The 19,749-nt window shown below is 38.9% G+C and overlaps 1 protein-coding gene across 4 annotated transcripts in view; it reads left to right on the top strand.

Moving 5' to 3' along the window:
• TACC2 (transforming acidic coiled-coil containing protein 2) overlaps positions 1-19,749 on the top strand; it is a 180,784-nt gene that overhangs the window by 28,461 nt on the left and 132,574 nt on the right. For all 4 annotated transcript variants that reach the window (XM_043518272.1, XM_043518275.1, XM_043518274.1 and 1 more), the window contains exons 4-5: positions 8,507-14,440; positions 15,468-15,578. In XM_043518272.1, the coding sequence (XP_043374207.1) occupies positions 8,507-14,440; positions 15,468-15,578 (6,045 nt within the window). The remainder of the gene's footprint in view (positions 1-8,506; positions 14,441-15,467; positions 15,579-19,749) is intronic.

Raw genomic sequence — 19,749 nt, 5'->3', positions numbered from 1 at the left:
TCTCCTTCCCTCTATCATTCAAAGGCAGTTATTTAATGGTAAACATATCTCTTTTTTGGTAGCTTTTCTTGGTCTGAAATGCAAAGCAACCCCAAATGTATGTATGTTTGTAGTAGCTGGTTGAGACAACTTGACATTTTGGTATGGAAAATTTTGATTTTTTTTTTAAACTAGTGGGATGAAAATTTAGGAAAGAATAATTCTTGTTTCAGAAGACATCCTGGATGGTAGAGGGTAATTTGGGCAATAGAGGTTTCGGTAACCCCCACTCTTTAAATTGCTGGCACATAGCCAGTTATGTTTTGTTTAAACTATTACATCCTGGCAAAATTAAAACAATGACAATAAAAAGAAGAGACCTGATGTTCACAAATATTTCAGATTCCAGTTTGTTTATTTTAAACTCTCATTCTTTCATACTACTTTAACCGCATCTCTTCCATGCATGTAGATAGACCTAAACAGAAAAACTGTATAACAATCTGTAAAGTGTTTTAATATTCATTGTGCATGGCCTGCATTCTCCTGTTAGAATATCAGTGTGTAACATATGGAAAAATCAATTTTACTGGAGAGGCACTTAACTTCAGTATGCAAAGAAAGGTTCTGATTTTAGATTCTCTTTCCCTTTTATAGTACTAAATATCCTCTTTAACAGCAATTATTCGTCCCCCTCCATTCATCTCTTCAGATGCAGTAGGACTGTTGGGGAGTTCTTAGCCAATCCCAAACTTTGCCTTGGCCTTGATGTAACTAATACATAGCCAGATCATTTCCCCCAGTACATATGCAGTGGGGACTCTGCTCACACCTTCATTGTACCAGCCTCCCAGGGATCTGTATAGGGAAAGTGGGCAGGAGATCTGTATGGGGAAAGTGAGCAGAGTGGGCTGTTGGTAGGGATGTGGGTGGGGATCAGGAAGCACATCATACCCCTGTAGGCCCTATGAAGTTTGACCAGGAAAGGTAATACAGATCAAGAGCCTCTCTTTAAGAAAATCTCAGTAGCAGCCGTTGCCAAGGGAAGCCTTAGTATATGCTCCTTTGGAGCCTGCTGTCAGGAGGGCACCAGAGTCCCAGAGCAAGTGCTGAGGCAGAAGGCTTCTGCATGGATGATCTTAGCCTCATGCCAGTCCTCAATGATCCAGACAAATCCTGTGGGATCCACAGTTTGGAGGTCAGCCCTGTGCTATAAAGAGCTAAGCATCAGTAGGAGGTTTCAAGTTGCCATGCATCCTGCAAGACCTTATTCAGTGCCATATTTGCTGTGGCTCTTAGGCTGTTTCCCACACAGAGACCGGGGATCAGTTGCTGTGACAGAGAATTCAACCAGGCTAGATTACAGCATCATGAATATGTTGTTAACTAACAATAAATAATTTATAAAGTAAACTAAGTTATCCTGAAGCTGTCCTTAATCACCATTAGAATACTGTATGTAGTAAAACAAGTTTTGTAACTTGGCTGGAGTCAGAATTACACAGCTAATAGTTTGGGCATTGTCTCTTAACAACCCTGAAGTGTCTACTAAGGGATGTCTTCTCTTGAGCCTTTGGTTCACCTTCCTTCTTGTTTTCCCATCATCCCTGTTGATTTAACCCCCACATGTTATACAGTAAACATTTCAATATTTAACCCAATACAGTTATACAGTAAATATCCCAACAACCAGGTCAACATACAGTGTTTAATAAATTACAAAGCAGTCTACTTCTGTCACAGTATGTTCTAAGAGGTGTAGCAGGCTGCATACTTATAACTTTTGTAGTGACAGGGCTCTTTAAATGTTTGACTGCAAGCAAGCTATATTTCTCTGCACTTCTGTCTTATGGAAAATAACTTTAAATAATTTTAGCCAAATAAGAATTTAGAATAATATTATTATTAGAGACTATAATTTTAGGGTAATGTTTATATGTTTGAAACTTTAGGCCCAATCCTGCAAAGACTCAAGCATATACTTAACTTGAAGCATTTGAGTAATCCCCATTGAGCACATTTTAATGCAATGGTATTCTCACATGCTTAAAGTTAAACATGTGCATAGAACTTTGCAGGATTACAGCCTGATGTATCTTTCACTGAATGCAACAATGATAGGTTTCATAGTAGCAGCCCTGGTAGTCTGTATTTGCAAAAAAAGAAAAGGAGTACTTGTGGCACCTTAGAGACTAACAAATTTATTTGAGCGTAAGCTTTCATGCCTTAAGCTATACTGAAGCAATGAAGACCTGCTTTATGTTCTTTTACACTTTCTCATTTGCATGTACCTGTGTTTCTCATTTTAAATATTACCCGTTTGGTATGAATTGTCCTTTAAGGATACCAAGCAAAAACAGATTATGTACAAAGAAAGACCAAGTAACCCCAGTAGAGGATATACATTTATTTTACATTTGTAAAGGACTTTCAGGGGGATAGCATCTTTTAATCATGCCACATTACTGAAATAATGGAAATATATATATATATTCCCTCCTTGTAAATACTGATGAATAATATTTTTTCACAGAGGTTGGATTATAGCTAGGAAATATGTTTTTTAACTCCTCTATTGCAGCCCAGAATAAAAATTTAAGACAAATTGCAATATGGTAGAAGACAAAGAGTAAGAACTAGTTACCTATGTTGTCAGTACAACATATGCTATCATTGTCAGTTGATTCTGTGTAGGATACACTTAAGGTTTAAAACTTATATACAAATCATACTTGTCTTTAGGGTGACCATATTGCAAGTGTGAAAAATCGGAACCGGGGGGAGTTGGGGAGAACAGGTTGCCTATATAAGACAAAGCCCCTAATATCAGGGCGTCTGGTCACCCTACTTGTCTTACTGGCATGAATAAGATGGGCAAGATTTTACCTTTAGATCAAACACCAAGGCCATAAAGGGATATTTGTGTGCTATAATTCAGACAGTGTTAAACAGTCTGGCGTACAGATTTTCAAGAAAAAAAATCTGCTCTGGTGAGTGAGTCTGCTAATTTAGCTCTTGAAAATAGCTACCCACATGGCATTAGACAGATCAAGAACTCACAGATCCATATTCAAGAAAATGAAACAATGACACACTCATTTACAGATGTTTGACCTTACACAATGTGGACTCTGTAAATATCAGTCTGTTGTGATGTCACATGCATTTATCAGCTCTCTGAGATACTCCAGTCAGCAGCAGAACTCTATTAGAATTTATGCCCTTGTCAGTTTTTCTTTATCTGAATCTGACTTCTTCTTTCTGATTTCCCACCATTAATCTTTTTAACTATTGAGCTGTTGGATAATTCAGTTCATAATCTGGGGTTAATGTGTTGGAAACACTATTAAATGACATCTATCATTACATAAGTGCCTGTAAGTACCATCATTTCCCACACCACCCAGTTCTCAGTCTCATGGTGGTGAATTTTTGTGACCTCTGAGCTACGTAACTAGGCTAACCTAAGTTTTAGGTGAAGACCAGCTCTTAGGCATGCAACAACTTCCACTAAATAATTTCTTTAAGGAAGAGGTGAACTGCTAAAGGAACAAAAAGCTAAAATGAAAATTGACTTAATCCCAGATAATAATAAATAATTTGTAAAGCCCCTTAATGTTACCAATTCAGTTTGTAAATTAATACTGATTGATTGATTCCCTGCAGCTTGCTTAATAGAATTAAGCACACATTTCTGGTCTTGACTGAGATTTTACTTTTGATTTGTAGTTCATCTTTAAGACATGCAAATCCAGGGGGCAGGCCATTTAAAGTTGATGAGCCTTGAAAAGAAACCAGTCTTATAAAAAACAAATCTTGGGGGGTTTGGGGAAACTATTTTGTAGTGTTTAGGAATAGGGTAGTATCCTGGAACTTGCTTATAGGGAAGTCATTTGGACTACAGGACAGTTTCACAGTACAAAGAGAGATTTTTACTACAACTGCAATAGCAGTTTGCACCTTGTAGTGCATTACAACAATCTGAGGTTTTCATTCTACTTCACTAGTCACCTGAGGCTCAGTGTGGTATAGTAGTGGACTAAATGTAGACCTACTACAAGCTAGGCAATAGTGAGTTCTAACCATTTTGGCACTGACTCAGTGTGTGACTCTGAATAAGTCTCTTCCCTTCTCTGCCTGGGTTATTCCATGTGTACAGTGGAGATGATCATACTCACCTACATCACATGTCTTGCAAGGATTAATCAGTTAGGGTCCAGTTAGAGTTTCCACTTCTGAAGTACCAAAAATGAGGACAACCCTGACGATCCTGAATTTATAAAACTGAAATGTTTGCAATGTGTACTGAGCACTCTTCCAGATTTCCCAGACAGCTACCTCAAAAGAGGGATGATCCTGGGAAAACCTGGACAGTGGCAACCTTAACTCTAATCCATGCCGATCCCTGCAGAGGCAGCCAGGCCTTAAAGTTTGTCTAGTGCTTTGAGTGTGTAAAGCACAGTATACCATTTCTAAATATTATAAACTGAGTTTTACTACCTCTGAATTCATTATGAGCATGTTTCTAGCAGATATAAACACTTGGTATTTTCCCAAGCCACACCAAAACTTCCCACCAGTGCATAGATTTTCAAACTTTCCCAGCACCCTGAAATTTATGGTGTATTGTTAGTGATTTTAAGTAGGCCTGTCAAGTGATTAAAAAAATTAATTGTGATTAATCATGCGATTAAAAAAAATAAAATTGCGATTAATCTCAATGTTAAACAATAATAGAATACCATTTATTTAAATATTTTTGGATGTGTTCTACATTTTAAAATATATTGATTTAAATTACAAAACAGAATACAAAGTATACAGTGCTCACTTTATATTTATTTTTGATTACAAGTATTTGCACTGTAAAAAAAACAAAAGAATTGTCTTTTTCAGTTTACATAATACAAATATTGTAGTGCAGTCTCTTTATCATGAAAGTTGAACTTACAAATGTAGAATAATGTACAAAAAAATAACTGCATTCAAAAATAAAACAGTGTAATACTTTAGACCCTACAAGTCCACTGAGTCATATTTCTTGTTTAGCCGATCGTTCAGACAAACAAGTTTGTTTAGATTTGCAGGAGATAATGCTGCCCCCTTCTTGTTCAAAATGTCACCTGAAAGTGAGAACAGGTATTCTCATTGCACTGTTGTAACTGGCATCGTAAAATATTTACATGCCAGATGCACTAAAGATTCATATGTCCCTTCACGCTTCAACCACCATTCCAGAGGACATGCATCCATGCTGATGATGGGTTCTGCTCAATAACAATCCAATGCAGTGTGGACCGACACATGTTCATTTTCATCATCTGAGTTAGATGCCACCAGCAGAAGGCTGATTTTCTTTTTTGGTGGTTCGGGTTCTGTAGTTTCCTCATTGGAGTCTTGCTCTTTTAAGACTTCTGAAAGCATCCTCCACACCTCATCCCTCTCAGATTTTGGAAGGCACTTCAGATTCCTAAACCTTGGGTCGAGTGCTGTAGCTATCTTTAGAAATCTCACATTGGTACCTTCTTTGAGTTTTGTCAAATCTGCAGTGAAAGTGTTCTTAAAATGAACAATATGTGCTGAGTCATCATCCAAGACTAATATAACATGAAATATATGGCAGAATGCGGGTAAAATAGAGTCAGAGACATACAATTCTCCCTCAAGGAGTTCAGTCACAAATTTAATTAACGCATTATTTTTTTAATGAGCGTCATAAGCATGGAAGCGTGTCCTCTGGAATGGTGGCCAAAGCATGAAGGGGATTCGAATGTTTAGCATATCTGGCATGTAAATAGCAGGCAATTATGGCTACAAAAGTCTCCTGTGAACGCCTGTTCTCACTTTCTGGTGACTTTGTAAATAAGAAGTGGGCAGCATTATCTCCTGTAAATATAAACAAATTTGTTTGTCTTAGAGATTGGCTGAACTGAGTGGACTTGTAGGCTCTAAAGTTTTGCATTTTTTTTTTTAGTGCAGTTATGTAACAAAAACAATCTACATTTGTAAGTTGCACTTTCATGATAAAGAGATTGCACTACAGTACTTGTATGAGGTGAATTGAAAAATACTGTTCCTTTTGTTTATCGGTTTTACATTGCAAATATTTGTAATAAAAATAATATAAAGTGAGCAGTGTACACTTAGTATTCTATGTTGTAACTGAAAATCAATGTATTTGAAAATATAGAAAAACATCCGTAAATATTTAATTAATAAATTTCAGTTGGTAGTCTACTGTTTAACAATGCAATTAAAATGGTGATTAATCATAAGAACATAAGAATGGCCCTACTGGGTCATAGAATCATAGAACCGTAGAATATCAGGGTTGGAAGGGACCTCAGGAGGTCATCTAGTCCAACCCCATGATCAAAACAGGACCAATCCCCAACTAAATCATCCCAGCCAGGGCTTTGTCAAGCCTGACCTTAAAAACTTCTAAGGAAGGAGATTCCACCATCTCCCTAGATAACACATTCCAGTGTTTCACCACCCTCCGAGTGAAAAAGTTTTTCCTAATATCCAACCTAAACCTCCTCCACTGCAACTTGAGACCATTACTCCTCGTTCTGTCATCTCCTATCACTGAGAACAGTCTAGATCCATCCTCTCTGGAACCCCCTTTCAGGTAGTTGAAAGCAGCTATCAAATCCCCTCAAAGGTCCATCTATCCCAGTATCCTGTCTTCTGACAGTGGCCAGTGCCAGGTGCCCCAGAGAGAATGAACAGAAAAGGTAATCATCAAGTGATCCATCCCCTGTTACTCATTCCCAGCTTCTGGCAAACAGAGGCTAGGGACACCGTTCCTGCCATCCTGACTAATAGTCATTGATGGACCTATCCTCCATGAATTTATCTAGTTCTTTTTTGAACCCAGTTTTGGTTTGGCCTTCACAATATCCTCTGGCAAGGAGTTCCACAGGTTGACTGTGCATTGTGTGAAGAAATACTTCCTTTTATTTGTTTTAAACCTCCTGCCTATTAATTTCATTTGGTGATCCCTAGTTCTAGTTCTTGCGAATACAGACTAACACGGCTGCTACTCTGAAACTAGTTCTTGTGTTATGAGAAGTAGTAAACAACACTTCCTTATCTACTTTCTCTACACCAGTCATGATTTTGTAGACCTCAATCATCTCTCCCCTTAGCATCCGATGAAGTGAGCTGTAGCTCACGAAAGCTTATGCTCAAATAAATTTGTTAGTCTCTAAGGTGCCACAAGTACTCCTTTTCTTTTTGCTCTCCCCTTAGCCATCTCTTTTCCAAGCTGAAAAGTCCCAGTCTTATTAATCTCTCCTCAAACGGAAGCCATTCCATACCCCAGTCATTGTTGTTGCCCTTTTCTGGACCTTTTCCAATTCCAATATATCTTTTTTGAGATGAGGTGACTACATTTGCACACAGTATTCAAGATGTGGGCATACCATGGATATATATAGAGGCAACATGATGTTTTCTGTCCTATGATCCATCCCTTTCTTAATTATTCCCAGCATGCTGTTCGTTTTTAAAAAAATTTTTAATCGTGATTAATTTTTATGAGTTAATCGCATAAGTTAACTGCGATTAATCGACAGCCTTAATTTTAAGTGAAATGAATATGGAGATAAATCATAGAAAATATCCTATTCCCTCCTACACAGACACTCTCAATCTTATTCTCTTCATTTCTTCTTCCTCAACCTTTCTCTGAGGGGGAAAATAGCTATTGCAAGCAGTTATTTCTTCTATGTATTGAAAAAACAAACAACATATCAAAAAGGTACAAACAAAGTATGTATTATTGCATGGCAATGCAGGTTTGTGGGCGGAAACCTTTAGCCTCGACTAGCCTCAACTGTGCTTAAATGCAGTTTTATGCAGTAACACAGTCATGTCTTAAGGCCAGATTTTGCAAACCCTTATTACCCGGTGCAGCGGTTATTAGTATCACTAATCGCAGTGAAATCAATGGGATTGTTGTACTCACAGAAGTAAGCACCACAACCAGAAGTAAGTGTTTTAGTAGATGTGGCCCTTATTGCTTAATTGAATAAGATCAAGAAAAGCACTACAAAATAATGATGATGATGATCAGGGACATCCGGTCCTTTAACCCTGAACAAACATTTCTAGCTCCACTGGTAGGTCTATGCTAGGAGGAACTGCAAAATTGAGGATTTTTTTTTATTTTTTTGGTCCAGTTCTCTTTCTCATAATTTTTTTCATGTTTTTCTGTCAACATTTTGGAGGAAAAAACATATTAGTGTAGGAATTAAATTATTAATACCAAATCTGTGGAGAGGTAAAAACATAAGACAAGTATGACGGATAGTAGACAAGGCTGAGGAAGTATATTTCAGTTCAGTGAGTTTTTGGATCTCTATAGAGTGTGCCTCTGATATCTTGCCTCTTGAAAGCAGATTGTCAACTTTTCAATGCATGTACTGCATGGCTTTGAAACCTCAGTGGCATGAATTGTTTTTATGTTTTGCTCCACTTTCTTTGCTGATATGAAACGAATAAACATTTCCATTGTTGGCAGCAGCAGTAATGAAGGCATCGGTAGCCACACTGCTGAAGGTTTATCTGATCCAAATTCATGTGCAGTGTCTGCAGAAGTGACGGCACAGCGTAATATCCTGCAAGAACATGGAGGACAAACTGGTTCTGACTTATTAATAGAGGCTGCAGAAGCAAAGGGGAGAAGCCTATCTAGCTCCATGCCTTTAGCAGAATGTGCCAAAGAATATGTCACATCAAATCTCACGGACTGCAGTGATGATTTACCAACCCCAAAGAGTATTGTAACGGTGCCTTCCCCAAACACTGTGGATGACAAAGAAATAGGAACAGCAGATGCTATATTTGTGGAGAGTGGCCCAGCAAGTGACAATATTGCTGCCTCTTCTATCAAAAAGAGTGAGAATGATCCAGAAAATACAAGCTTAGAATCTAGTCCTTCTGCAGAAGCTACTTTGACACAAGGAGTTACACAAACAAATTCATGTGAATTAGAACCATTATGGCAGAGTGAACAGCTGGATGGCAAGAAGGATTTGCATGCTGTCTCATTACCCCAGGGTAAAGAAGCAGATTACTTTACCACTCAAGAGGCCAAGCAGGGGCCAGGATTTTTGGAAGTGGGTCATAAGGAGCAGACTGTAATACAGCGAGCTGGACAGAAAACAGATGGCACACATAGACTGTTAATGAAAAAGGAAACCTTAATCCTAAATTATCCCACAACAGGAGGCTCAGACAGTAAAAAATATGGAGCAGTTGTGAATGTTCAGAGTTTGGTTGATAACCCTGAGCTCAGTGATGTCAACAGTTTAGGTAGAGGAGATATAACTACAACTAAAAGGAATGACCCAACCCTACATCTCTCTGAAAACAATGGGAAGCAACTATCAGCTTGCAGTTTAAAGCCAGGTTTGGCTTTTAACCCTTTGGACCTGTTCCTGGTACCAAAGCCAGATGAACCTCCAGGGGAATCTGTGTCTGCAAATGAACACCAAGATCCAGGTAGAAGTAAAGCACAAAAAACAATTTCTGAAGCAGTGGAGCCCAGGTTTGAAAGAGAGCCTCAAAAGGTGAATTTGTTTGTTAGCAATGAACCTTTCAACATGCCTCTGTTGCTTAAGGTAGAGGGAGAGCAAAAACCAGATCTCACATCTAAAAACACCAAAGATCAAGATAGCATTAATGAAACAATAAAAGCTGATATTGCGTCAATAGAAAACATCCTTCTTTCTGGTGTAGAAAATGCTATGAATTCCACCAAGGAAGATTCCATGGTACCTGAAAGATTGGCACTGGAAAAATATGTATTGGATTTAACTTATGGGAGTAAATCCACAGAGCTGAATCTAAAAGAAACTGTCGTTAAAGTATCTGCAGAAAAAACTGAAGACTCTATGGGAAAGGACAGAACAGAGGAAGTTATAGCAACCAGTGCATCACCAGAAGGGTTAAATGAGGCAGAAGGGGTGCTATTGAACTTTGATGATAGCAACAAGCAGGACAGGAAGGATGCCAACTGGGGGAGTGATTTCAAAGAAATCAGCTTTTCAGACAAGACTTTAAACAGTGACATAAATGAAAAAGCTGTGGAAAAGCATCTGAATTCAGAGAGTCACTTGAAAGTAGCTGAAGATAATTCACCCTGTTTCCAGTGTGAACCTGAACAACAAATGAACAAAGAGAAAGCAATTGCCACACATGACTTGTCCTCAAAGTGCAGCTTTCCACTTGTGGAAACTCCACAGTTAGGCAGGGAAGAATGCCCTCTGAGTTTTGATCATTTTACCTCTGACACAGAAGACAAAACTTTAGCCTTGCTAGACTGTAAAATGACTGAAAAGGTTTGTTCAGTTAATGCACATGGTTCACCACTTCTGCACTCTCAGGACAGTAATATTATGCAAACTAAGCAAGATGAATCCTGGGAACACACTTTTGCTCAAGATTCTAAATTGGAGTTTGAGTGCAAAACAAAGCATCAAGAAATGTTTCAAAGCAATGAAGGGTCTGAAGAAAATATACAGACTCCCAAATCAGAACTTGCACATCAGGGCTTAAGTGAATTGATAGGAACTACTGACTGTGTTGCACTACACACAGCAAAAATTCAGGAGGCCTCGTGTATTTGTGAAAGCAAAGAATGGAACAGACAAGTAGTGGAGGTGCCTAATAGTGATCCTCCGTGCGTACCTGTAACTATTGTTGAACAAAGCAGTGCTGTAGACATTAAAGAAAAGAATGAAATTAAGCCGGAGGAATGCAGAGCTGAAGTGGACAGCTATGTAGATAAAGATTTGGCACTGAAAAAAGAATGCACATCTGACACACCAAAGCAAGTTCAGCAGGAACAAATGGCTGCAAAAGGTAACAAAAGTATGCGAGTGGCTCATTCTGAAATCTCTCAAGCATCAGCAAATACTGTGGAGTTCAGTCCCTGGCAAAACCAGTGGAGCTTAGAAGAATCCCATGATAGCAGCATAACTGAGAATAAACAGCCATCCGAGAGTGACAAAGATGGCTCTTCAGAGACCCTTAAAAGCTGTATTAAAGAAAAGCAAGAAATGGCAGATGTTTCAATAACCTTTCCAAAAACAGAGCAAAGAGAGAACCTGAACTTTGCTGCCAGAAATAGTCAACGGCACATTTCAAATATAGGATTTGAAAAACACAAAGACCAAAGCAATCTGAAAACTGTCACAAGTAGTGATGAACAGGAATATAAAGAAATGGCTCAGAAAAATGAGCATTTAGTGGAGTTAAGTTATCAGAGTGACTGTCAGGACGTATGCAGAAGCAAATCAGATATGTCTCTAGACATTACAAGCAGCCCTCAAACAGCACCTTCTGCGCTAGAGCCAGAGCCATTCAAATATAATCCTGATGCAGTGCCAGGGGAGGACTCAAATAAAAGTACTGCTTGCTTGAAAGGAAACATGTGCAACACTGAGCATTTGCAGAATATTTCTGATCTGAAGATAGCTACTTTGCAAGACTGCACTCTGCAAAGTAAAACTGACTCAGAGGCAGAAGGAAATCGCTTCAGTAGGCAGATCTCTAGCAAGCCCAAGCAGGAGAATAATTCTTTGATCTCAGTCAGTCATCATGAAGAAGCGTGTCAAGATGATGCATTTTCAAAAGAATCTGACATAAATGAAAAGCCAGACAGCATATGTAAGACAGCAAACAATACTAATGTAAGCAGTGCTGGTGCTATTGACTGTATTCCAGGGGCACAGAATTCAATAAGTGTCACTGATATACCACAGACTTCGCTAACTGATATTGAAATAACATGTTCTGATGATGACTCTGAAGAAAATATATATGAAAAAAACAAGAATGATACTCAAATACCTAGTTCAGAAAACCAAGAAAAAACGCGATCGTTGGTGAAAGGCTCAGTTCTAGAAACAAAAAAGGATCTGATTTCAGACAGTGAAATCATCCCAAAAGTTGAAAATATAAAACTAAATTTTGAACGGGACTCTTCTATTGCAGAAACAAGCAATAGGAAAGTAGATACAAATTCAGGTGCAAAGGAATATCCTTGTGCATTACAGGAACACAGGGAAGTGGTGCCCAACAATGCTTCATATACATTAAACTGCATTAAAAAAGCCGAGAATGAGCATCTGCCTGCTAGCTCTGAAACAGAAGAATTCCCAATTCTTTCTACATTGACCTTTGCATTGGATCATCATAGTGAAGCTAGCCAGCAACCTAAAAACTCTAAGAATGACGATATTGTGGGTGAGTTACTAAATAATAAGCTGGTAGTTAAAACATGCCAAAATGTCTTAGAAGCTGCTTCTGATTTGCAGAGTACAGCTGATGCTACCGTACCTGTTCATTTAAAAGACATTTCACCAGGGATAATAAGCACAGCTGATCAAAACAGCAGTGAAGCAGCACATTTAGAAAATACTTCCATGAAAGAAACAAGTATTCCTGGCCAAAGTTTCCAGTGTGAAGGAGAGAGTATTTCTCCCATACTGGATTCTGCTGATGCAGGGCAGTTTGCAGGAAACTTATCACAATTTAATTTTGAGAAACTGAAGAAGGAGATATCTGCAATTAAAACTAAAGGAAGAAAAAGTGATGTAAACTTCAAAGCACAGCAAAGTGTCAATTCAACGGAGCCTCTGTTCAGTCTTCCTAGCCTAGGAGAGAGGCTGCTGAGTCTTTCATCTGCTGGTAAACAAGAAGGATGTAATGAGGAAATTGCAACAAATATCTGTGTAGATGACAAGTACAGGAAGATCTTAGAAAACTCTGGAAGCACAGAGAAAACTGAAAATGTTTTGAAAGAGAATAATAGCATAACCAAGACAAAAATAAATATTTCTAAACAGATGGCAGAAACCTGTGAAAGGGAGAATGATGTTCCGAGCTCCAGGACCTTTGGTGCTGATGCCAGCTTTCCTGATTTCAGGGAGCATCTCAGTAAAATATTTGAGAAACCTGTGCTCAACGCTCTGAATGCTGAATTACCGCAACTTTCATCTGAAATGTATGCAGGCAGTGGGCAGAGTCCCATGGTTAAAGTTATACCTGTTCTGCAAAGTGCTGAGAACTTTTCAGAGCCTAACACAGTAGGTGAAGGAGTTGATGGAAGCATCAATAATGCAGGACAAGAAAGTGACTCAGAAATAGAGAAACAAGAGTTGCCTTTGGATTCTGAGATTTTTAGCAAAGTTCCCAAGGAGAAGTCAGCACAGCAAGAAGACATGCTCAGAGAACTAAAGCTTCCAGAAAACGAGAAACATAAACAGGCAGGTACCTTTTCAGAAAAGAAAGTTTCCAAATTGGATGGTTCTAAACCTGTTGAACTGCCTCTGATGAATTTAAGAAAGCTGGACAACAAAACTGACAGCACAAAAAGCAGTCAGATGGAAACAGAGGAAGGTACACATACTAGCAGTATGAATGCTGGAGCTCCTGTGGACCAAGAGATAGAAAAGCTGGAATCTGATTCATCTGATGGTGCCGAAACTGAAAACGAACCTGCATCTTATGGCAATAAGGACCAGCCCACTATTCCTGGGACCTCTTCAGAAGATACAGGCACTGTTCCGAAGAATGATTTAGAAAGTGCTGCCATCCCAGAGGCAGAGGAATCTAATTTAATTGTACAATGTAATGCAGAATTAGAAGATCTGATACCTTCTGAAAATCATTGCCAGGACTTTATGCCAAATGAGCAGAAGAAAAGTAAAGATTGTCACCCAAGCACTGTCAATGGTACCTGCAACATGTCAGCATCAACAATTGTTCAAGGAGACATCTTCAAAGCTGACATGAAAAGAGATGATCTTTGTATGTTGTCTGGTGAAACCCAAGAGAAATCCACTCACAATAATGTTGGGCATGAAATTAAGTCTCAGGATGACACATGTATGATGCTGGATGCTTTGGGAAGTAGAAAATGCCTGGAAATATTAGGAAATCTTCAAGACCCACAGCAGGGAAAAGAAGCAACAATACATGGATTAATAGATCACGTTAAAAATGAACTAAGCCACGATGATCATTCCCAGGCTGATTTTAAACATGAACTCAGCAATATAACTAAGGGGGATGTGAAGGAAGAAAGCAGAGCAGAGGCAGAAGCTTCTATATATGAACAACTTGGAGACACCCCTAAAACAGGTATTACTAGTACAGTATTAATTAGTGAATGTGATGCAGCTTTGAAAGCAAGCATTCAAGATCAAGGGACAGATACAAACCAACATTACTCAGAAACTATTACAGGGATGGAGTCAGAAGAGGATTTTGTAAGTACAGATTTTAATGCTGCTTCTGAAAATCAATGGAGCAAGATGCATTCAGAACATGACAACTCACTGCTGGATGCCGAAGAAAAGATACCAACCCCTTCATTCACTGAGCCTAAGAAACATCACATCAATGAACTTCTGGACATGGTTACTGAAGGATTACTTACAGAAAGGTACTTACTTTAAATTAATTTTGTGAGACAGAGTTGTCATTGTCCTAGGGTTGCAGAGGGATACATTTTACACATATAAATCTGTTGTTTGTGGTGCAGGTTTTCAGGTGGGCATGGTTCCCTTTGACTTTAGACTAAAATTTGGCCTAAGTGGAAGACATTTTAAATCGCTTGTAAGGTGTAAATATAATAGAAGTGACCTTTTGGGACTTGTAAAGATCTTGATTTTCAACAGCTTCATTGACCTTTCCGGTTCTTAAACTCCTCTGTAGTGATTCTGTTATGACCCCAATTTTCACACTGCATTGCCTAAAGTTAGTGAAGTAAATTAAACTTAGAAACCTTAAATAGGTATGCTCTAGTTGAAAAATTGGGCCTGCAATGTTTTCATTGTAGACTGCAATCTGAAAGTTAAAAAACTCAGCTACCTTACAACCTGGATTACTCTAACCTCAGTTATCCTGATCCACTGTTATTCAAAACAGTCCCATTCCCTGATATATTGAATAGTATTTGTATTACCACAGCACCTAGGAGCCTTAGTCATGGAGCAGTGCCTCACTGTGCTAGGCACTGTACAAACCCAGGACAAAAAGATGGTTCCTGCCCCAAAGAATTTATAATCTAAATAGAAGACAGACAAAAGATGAATACTTTGGGGCGGGGGGGGGGAGTACACATGCTAATTATGTTAACAATGCCCTTGATTGTTTGATAATATTCAGTGTCCCTAAAGACATTCAGTTAACGGAGGTTGCATTTATATATTATCTGTGTACTAAGCTAGGAGTACATATGTGTAGCTTTCTTAAGGGTTTGTGTATGTGCAAAACATTTTGTTGGGAGCTCAGGAATGCCTCAAACATGGTTTTTATTTTAAAAACGGTAAATGAAATTTGTTTTCTTCTGTGCATTTTGAAGAAATTTTGAATTTCTAGTATGAGCATAGATGTTAATTCAAAAGAATATCAACCTATAACCTCTTTACCACTAACTAATCATATCACTGCTTTTTCCATAACCTCAGCAACTTCCCTGAGCCCTGTCATTCTCTTCTTCCTGTACCTGAAAAGGATGCTATAGCTGTAACAGCCAAGGCCACCTCAGATGAGGCAAGAGATGACATCAGAGTAGAAAGGTACCGTGAAAAGCTTAAGTATTTCAGAGGGCAATATTGCTCTATTTAGATGCATTCTTTCTTGGTATTATAGATATGAAAAAGATGTAATTGAATAGGAAGGAAAAATAATGTTTATCAATGCCACATTCTTTAAAGTTGCCATGGTAAAACAGTGATATGAGGGGAAAATTAAGATCTCTGTCCTCCATCCTTTAATTATGCCCATGCCCATTATGGTGGAAAAAATAGGGGTTTTACTTCCTTTCTATGTAATTCTGGGACAGAAGCTCAATACAGCATACTTTTCTGAACAAAATATACACTAAAAAAGCCATCAAACTCTGATAAGGTTTAATAACAAAATTTATTTTCTTTTGGTCTCCTTAGAAATCTATTTATAAACGGATAGGATAAAATTAGACCCCAAGTTTCATAATATCTCTCTTGAGCTTGTTTTCCTGTGTGTATGTCTTTTTTTAAAAAGGATGGAGGATGCATAGTATAGTCATTTTCAAATTTACCATACCAACTGTCTGCCTGGTCTAGAATAGCTCAGAAGCCAAGAAAGAGTGTGTGTATGTGTTTAAATTAGTGTGGGAATCATTCTTTAAATTAATACCTGTGGCAAACAGGGTGAGGTCTTTGGAACAGCTGTTGGCAATTCATAAGTTATTTGCTTAATACTTGCATACGCTTGAATTCGTTGTCACCTGTTTTTCCAGTATGAGTATTTTGTACCAACAAGCAGCTGCTACTTCTGTAAGCACAAATGTAACTTTCATATCTATATGACTGTCAGTGCATGTGCTATACTGTGTGCAGAGCAATTTGAAATCTGTGTGTGTGTAGATTTCACAGAACAAGGACTTCCAAAGGTAAAGAGGAGACCCTGCCTTTGTTTAGTCTTGTTTCTCATAAGAATATGCAATTATTAAAAAAAAATAGAGCTAGAAAACATCTATTGAGCCAACTAGTTTATCCCCTGCTGTTTAAGTGTATTGACCAGTCCCTTTTTAGATAACTCAAGAACAGGGACTTCCTTCATATTCCTTGGCAGATTGTTCTACAATCCAGTGGGTCTCATTGTTTGCAAATATTTCCAGATATGCAGCCTAAAATGTCCTTTGTTTAATTTCATACTCTGTCCCACATATACCCGTCCCAGGATCTTCTGCCTCAGAAAAGTGGTATTCCTTTGTCCCTTTGCTATAGTAAATATCTAGGGTAAAATTTGCAGACATGAGAAAATGGCACATGAATTTGGGCCTACGATGGTTATCTGTGGTGGGGCAGAGGAGATTCTAGTCATGAAAAATCCCAGACCAGGGCATTTGAGTGAAAATAGGTGTTTTGTTAGGAAAAGGAAATTGGTGTGTCTTGTGTTAGGTAAGGGGTGGTTTTCAGCCCTAGTCAGTTTCAAGATACCTTATAGTGAAACTTCAGTTGTGTTAGGTAGAAGGGGCCTAAGTTGTTGTTGTTTATTTAAGCACCTTCTTAGAAGATGGAATTCTTAATTTTCAGGACCTTCCTCTACTTTCTGGTTCGGGCAGGGGCTAGGTGGTTGCTTCTGTGGTGGTAGTACAAGTGGGAGATCCAAACAGTGCCCCTATAACAACCAGGAAGAGTCCCAACCTATGCTGAGACCTTGCCTGAGTAAAGGGGATATTCCAGCCCCAGTGCCCTCCTCTCTAATGTCCAGCATGGGGTGGCGTGATTATTTTCTGGAGAGTGGGTTATGCCAGAAATTCTTGTGCTTCTGGGGGAAAGTGGAGCAAAGTGCTACTAGTAGAAACAGGAGGGTTGTGTTGGCAGGTCTCTGATGCAGGCCAAGCTATTGGTGACTACAGACGCTTAAGGAGAGGGAGACTATCCTCTCCTTCCTCTTCTCCAGGGGCAGCAAACTTCTTTTACTGGCTCCTGCTGTATTGCCAACTCTTGCCATTGTTTAGAAGTCTCATAACATTTGTGGGTTTATTTTAAAGCCCCAGCTCCTGGAGTCTCATGATGATTAAATAGAAGGGAAAATAAGTTAATTTCCTGCCCTTGTGGCTACAGAGAATAGCTCAATAATATCACTCCAAAGGCTCAAAAACCAGGAGCCAAACAAAAATAACCCAAATTTTATTATTGTCAAAATCCCAAGCCAGTCCCATGATTTTGGAGGGCCTCTATTCCGGGTTTGGAATGCCTGGGGTTGGAATCACTTCGTGCTTAGCAGATGGCTACTCCATCACCCACTGCTTTCCTCCTGCGTGTTTGTTCCTGGGGAAGAAAAGGAGGTATACGTAGAAAAGACATAAACATGCCCCCAAACTGCAGACCACAAATCCTCAGCACTATGGAGTGATAGCACTTTCATTAGATGAGGCCTTTTTTTTGTTCAGGAGTGTACTAGAATAGCATCCTGTGCTCTTGTTGCTGCATAGGTGTGCTGAGGGAAGAGGTTCCCTATACAAAGGCACTTCCTGTACAAGTGCAACGGAATAACCTAGGCCTATATATACTTAGAAATCATTGCACCTACCACTGATATGCCTCCACCTCTGCAGAGAAGTAAGGCCGTTATTGAGCAGTGCACCACAGCCATTTAGAACAAGATATAAAGAAAATTCTATATCCAATTGAAAGTGATATGGGCATTTTTAGATACATTTCTGTAACTATATTGGAATTGGGCTGGGACACGAGAACAAATATTCAATCTTGAAAAAGTACCCTGGGAGGTTTAATGATTAAATGCTGTGATGTCGTTCCCAGATGTGCTGCTTTTAGGTGCTAGGAATAGATTAGTTGATTTGGCAACGTATCCAATTTATTAGTGGACTTCCAGACAGTTCAGAGGGTTAGAGATGCTCAGGTTACTAAACTGGGGCTAGATTGTGTAGGTATGCAATGGGGAGAAGGGTGTAAAGAGCCACAAAGCTGACCACAACTGCAGATATGATTGCACGATCTCTTCTGAGCACAGTTACCCGAAGATGAAGCTATAGCCTCCCCCTGAACCAGGCAGCAGAGCTGGCTTGTGGTGAATGATAGTGTGTGCTGCAATTCCTTAAGTGGCATTAGCAACATGCCTGCTGCCCTTGAGTGCCTTGGGAGTTCTGGAAGGCATTATGCAATGGTACTTGTACTCCTAAATGGAGCTGGTTGGGAATTTTTCAAGAAAAGGTTTGGCTTGTTTTTTGTCCGAACATGCTAATTCATTTTTGAAACTGAAATTTGTTTCAGGAAGATTTCTCGGGTAGCAGAAAGAATTTCTTGTGGGGTGAGGGAGGGAAGGAAGGAACCAGAGCAGGGAATTGAACTTCGGTCTCCCACACCACAGGGCTATTGGCTATTCTGGGGTGGGTGTCTCTTTCCTCTTGTTTTGGTTACACATCAGAATGAAAAGACACATGAAAAGACATTTTTTGCAAACTGAAATTCTTGTTTTCTAGCCAGCCCTACTCTAAATCTCTTGCGTGCTTTCAAAAATTGCACCTGATGCTATTGAAGCTCATGCCATAATGGTGCAGACCCTGTTCCCTCCAATGTTTACATTGGTTTTCATTCTCTTGTATACCTGTATTAAGCTATGTCATTTATAAAGCTTAACAATATTGTTACATGCCAAATAAATCACAGCACTCTATGTCAGAGCAGGGTAGGTTGAAAAACCCTCTTTATTCTATTTACGTAGGCCAGACAGTAATCCTATAAGTAAAATTGGCCTAGACATGTTTTTTAATTTTCTTTCATGCACTATTCTTGCAGTTGGAAATTGGCAAGATTAGTAAACTGTCTGAAAAGAATGTTGACTCCTTAGTAAATACTGACTTGATCTTTTTTCCCCCCTGCATAGTAAATACAGTATTAAATATTTTAACTGTCTTTCTGAGAGAGGTATGGAATGCATAGCTCTTTCTCAGATTGTGTACTCAAGAAGGTTCTGATTGCTGGAACTTTATGCCTATTTGAGTCCTGTGGTGTTTGAAAACAGAATCATTGCATTAAAATTAATTTTGTATCTAAACTGTGATTATGCAATGCCCCCTTGCCCTCCACCCCTTCGTTCCCCACTGCAGAATTCACTATTTTGTATTTTTTACCTTCTTCAGATATTGCATTCATCTCAGGATTATAACACAGAGAACAAAAAATAGCTGAAGCTGACTTTCACATAAAACAAAGAGTATCTGATTTCATCAGA

This window comes from Dermochelys coriacea, chromosome 7 (genome assembly GCF_009764565.3).
Source record: "Dermochelys coriacea isolate rDerCor1 chromosome 7, rDerCor1.pri.v4, whole genome shotgun sequence".
NCBI lineage: Eukaryota > Metazoa > Chordata > Testudines > Dermochelyidae > Dermochelys > Dermochelys coriacea.
The sequence above is the reverse complement of the archived record's forward strand: the minus strand, read 5'-3'. Positions and strand labels throughout refer to the sequence as shown.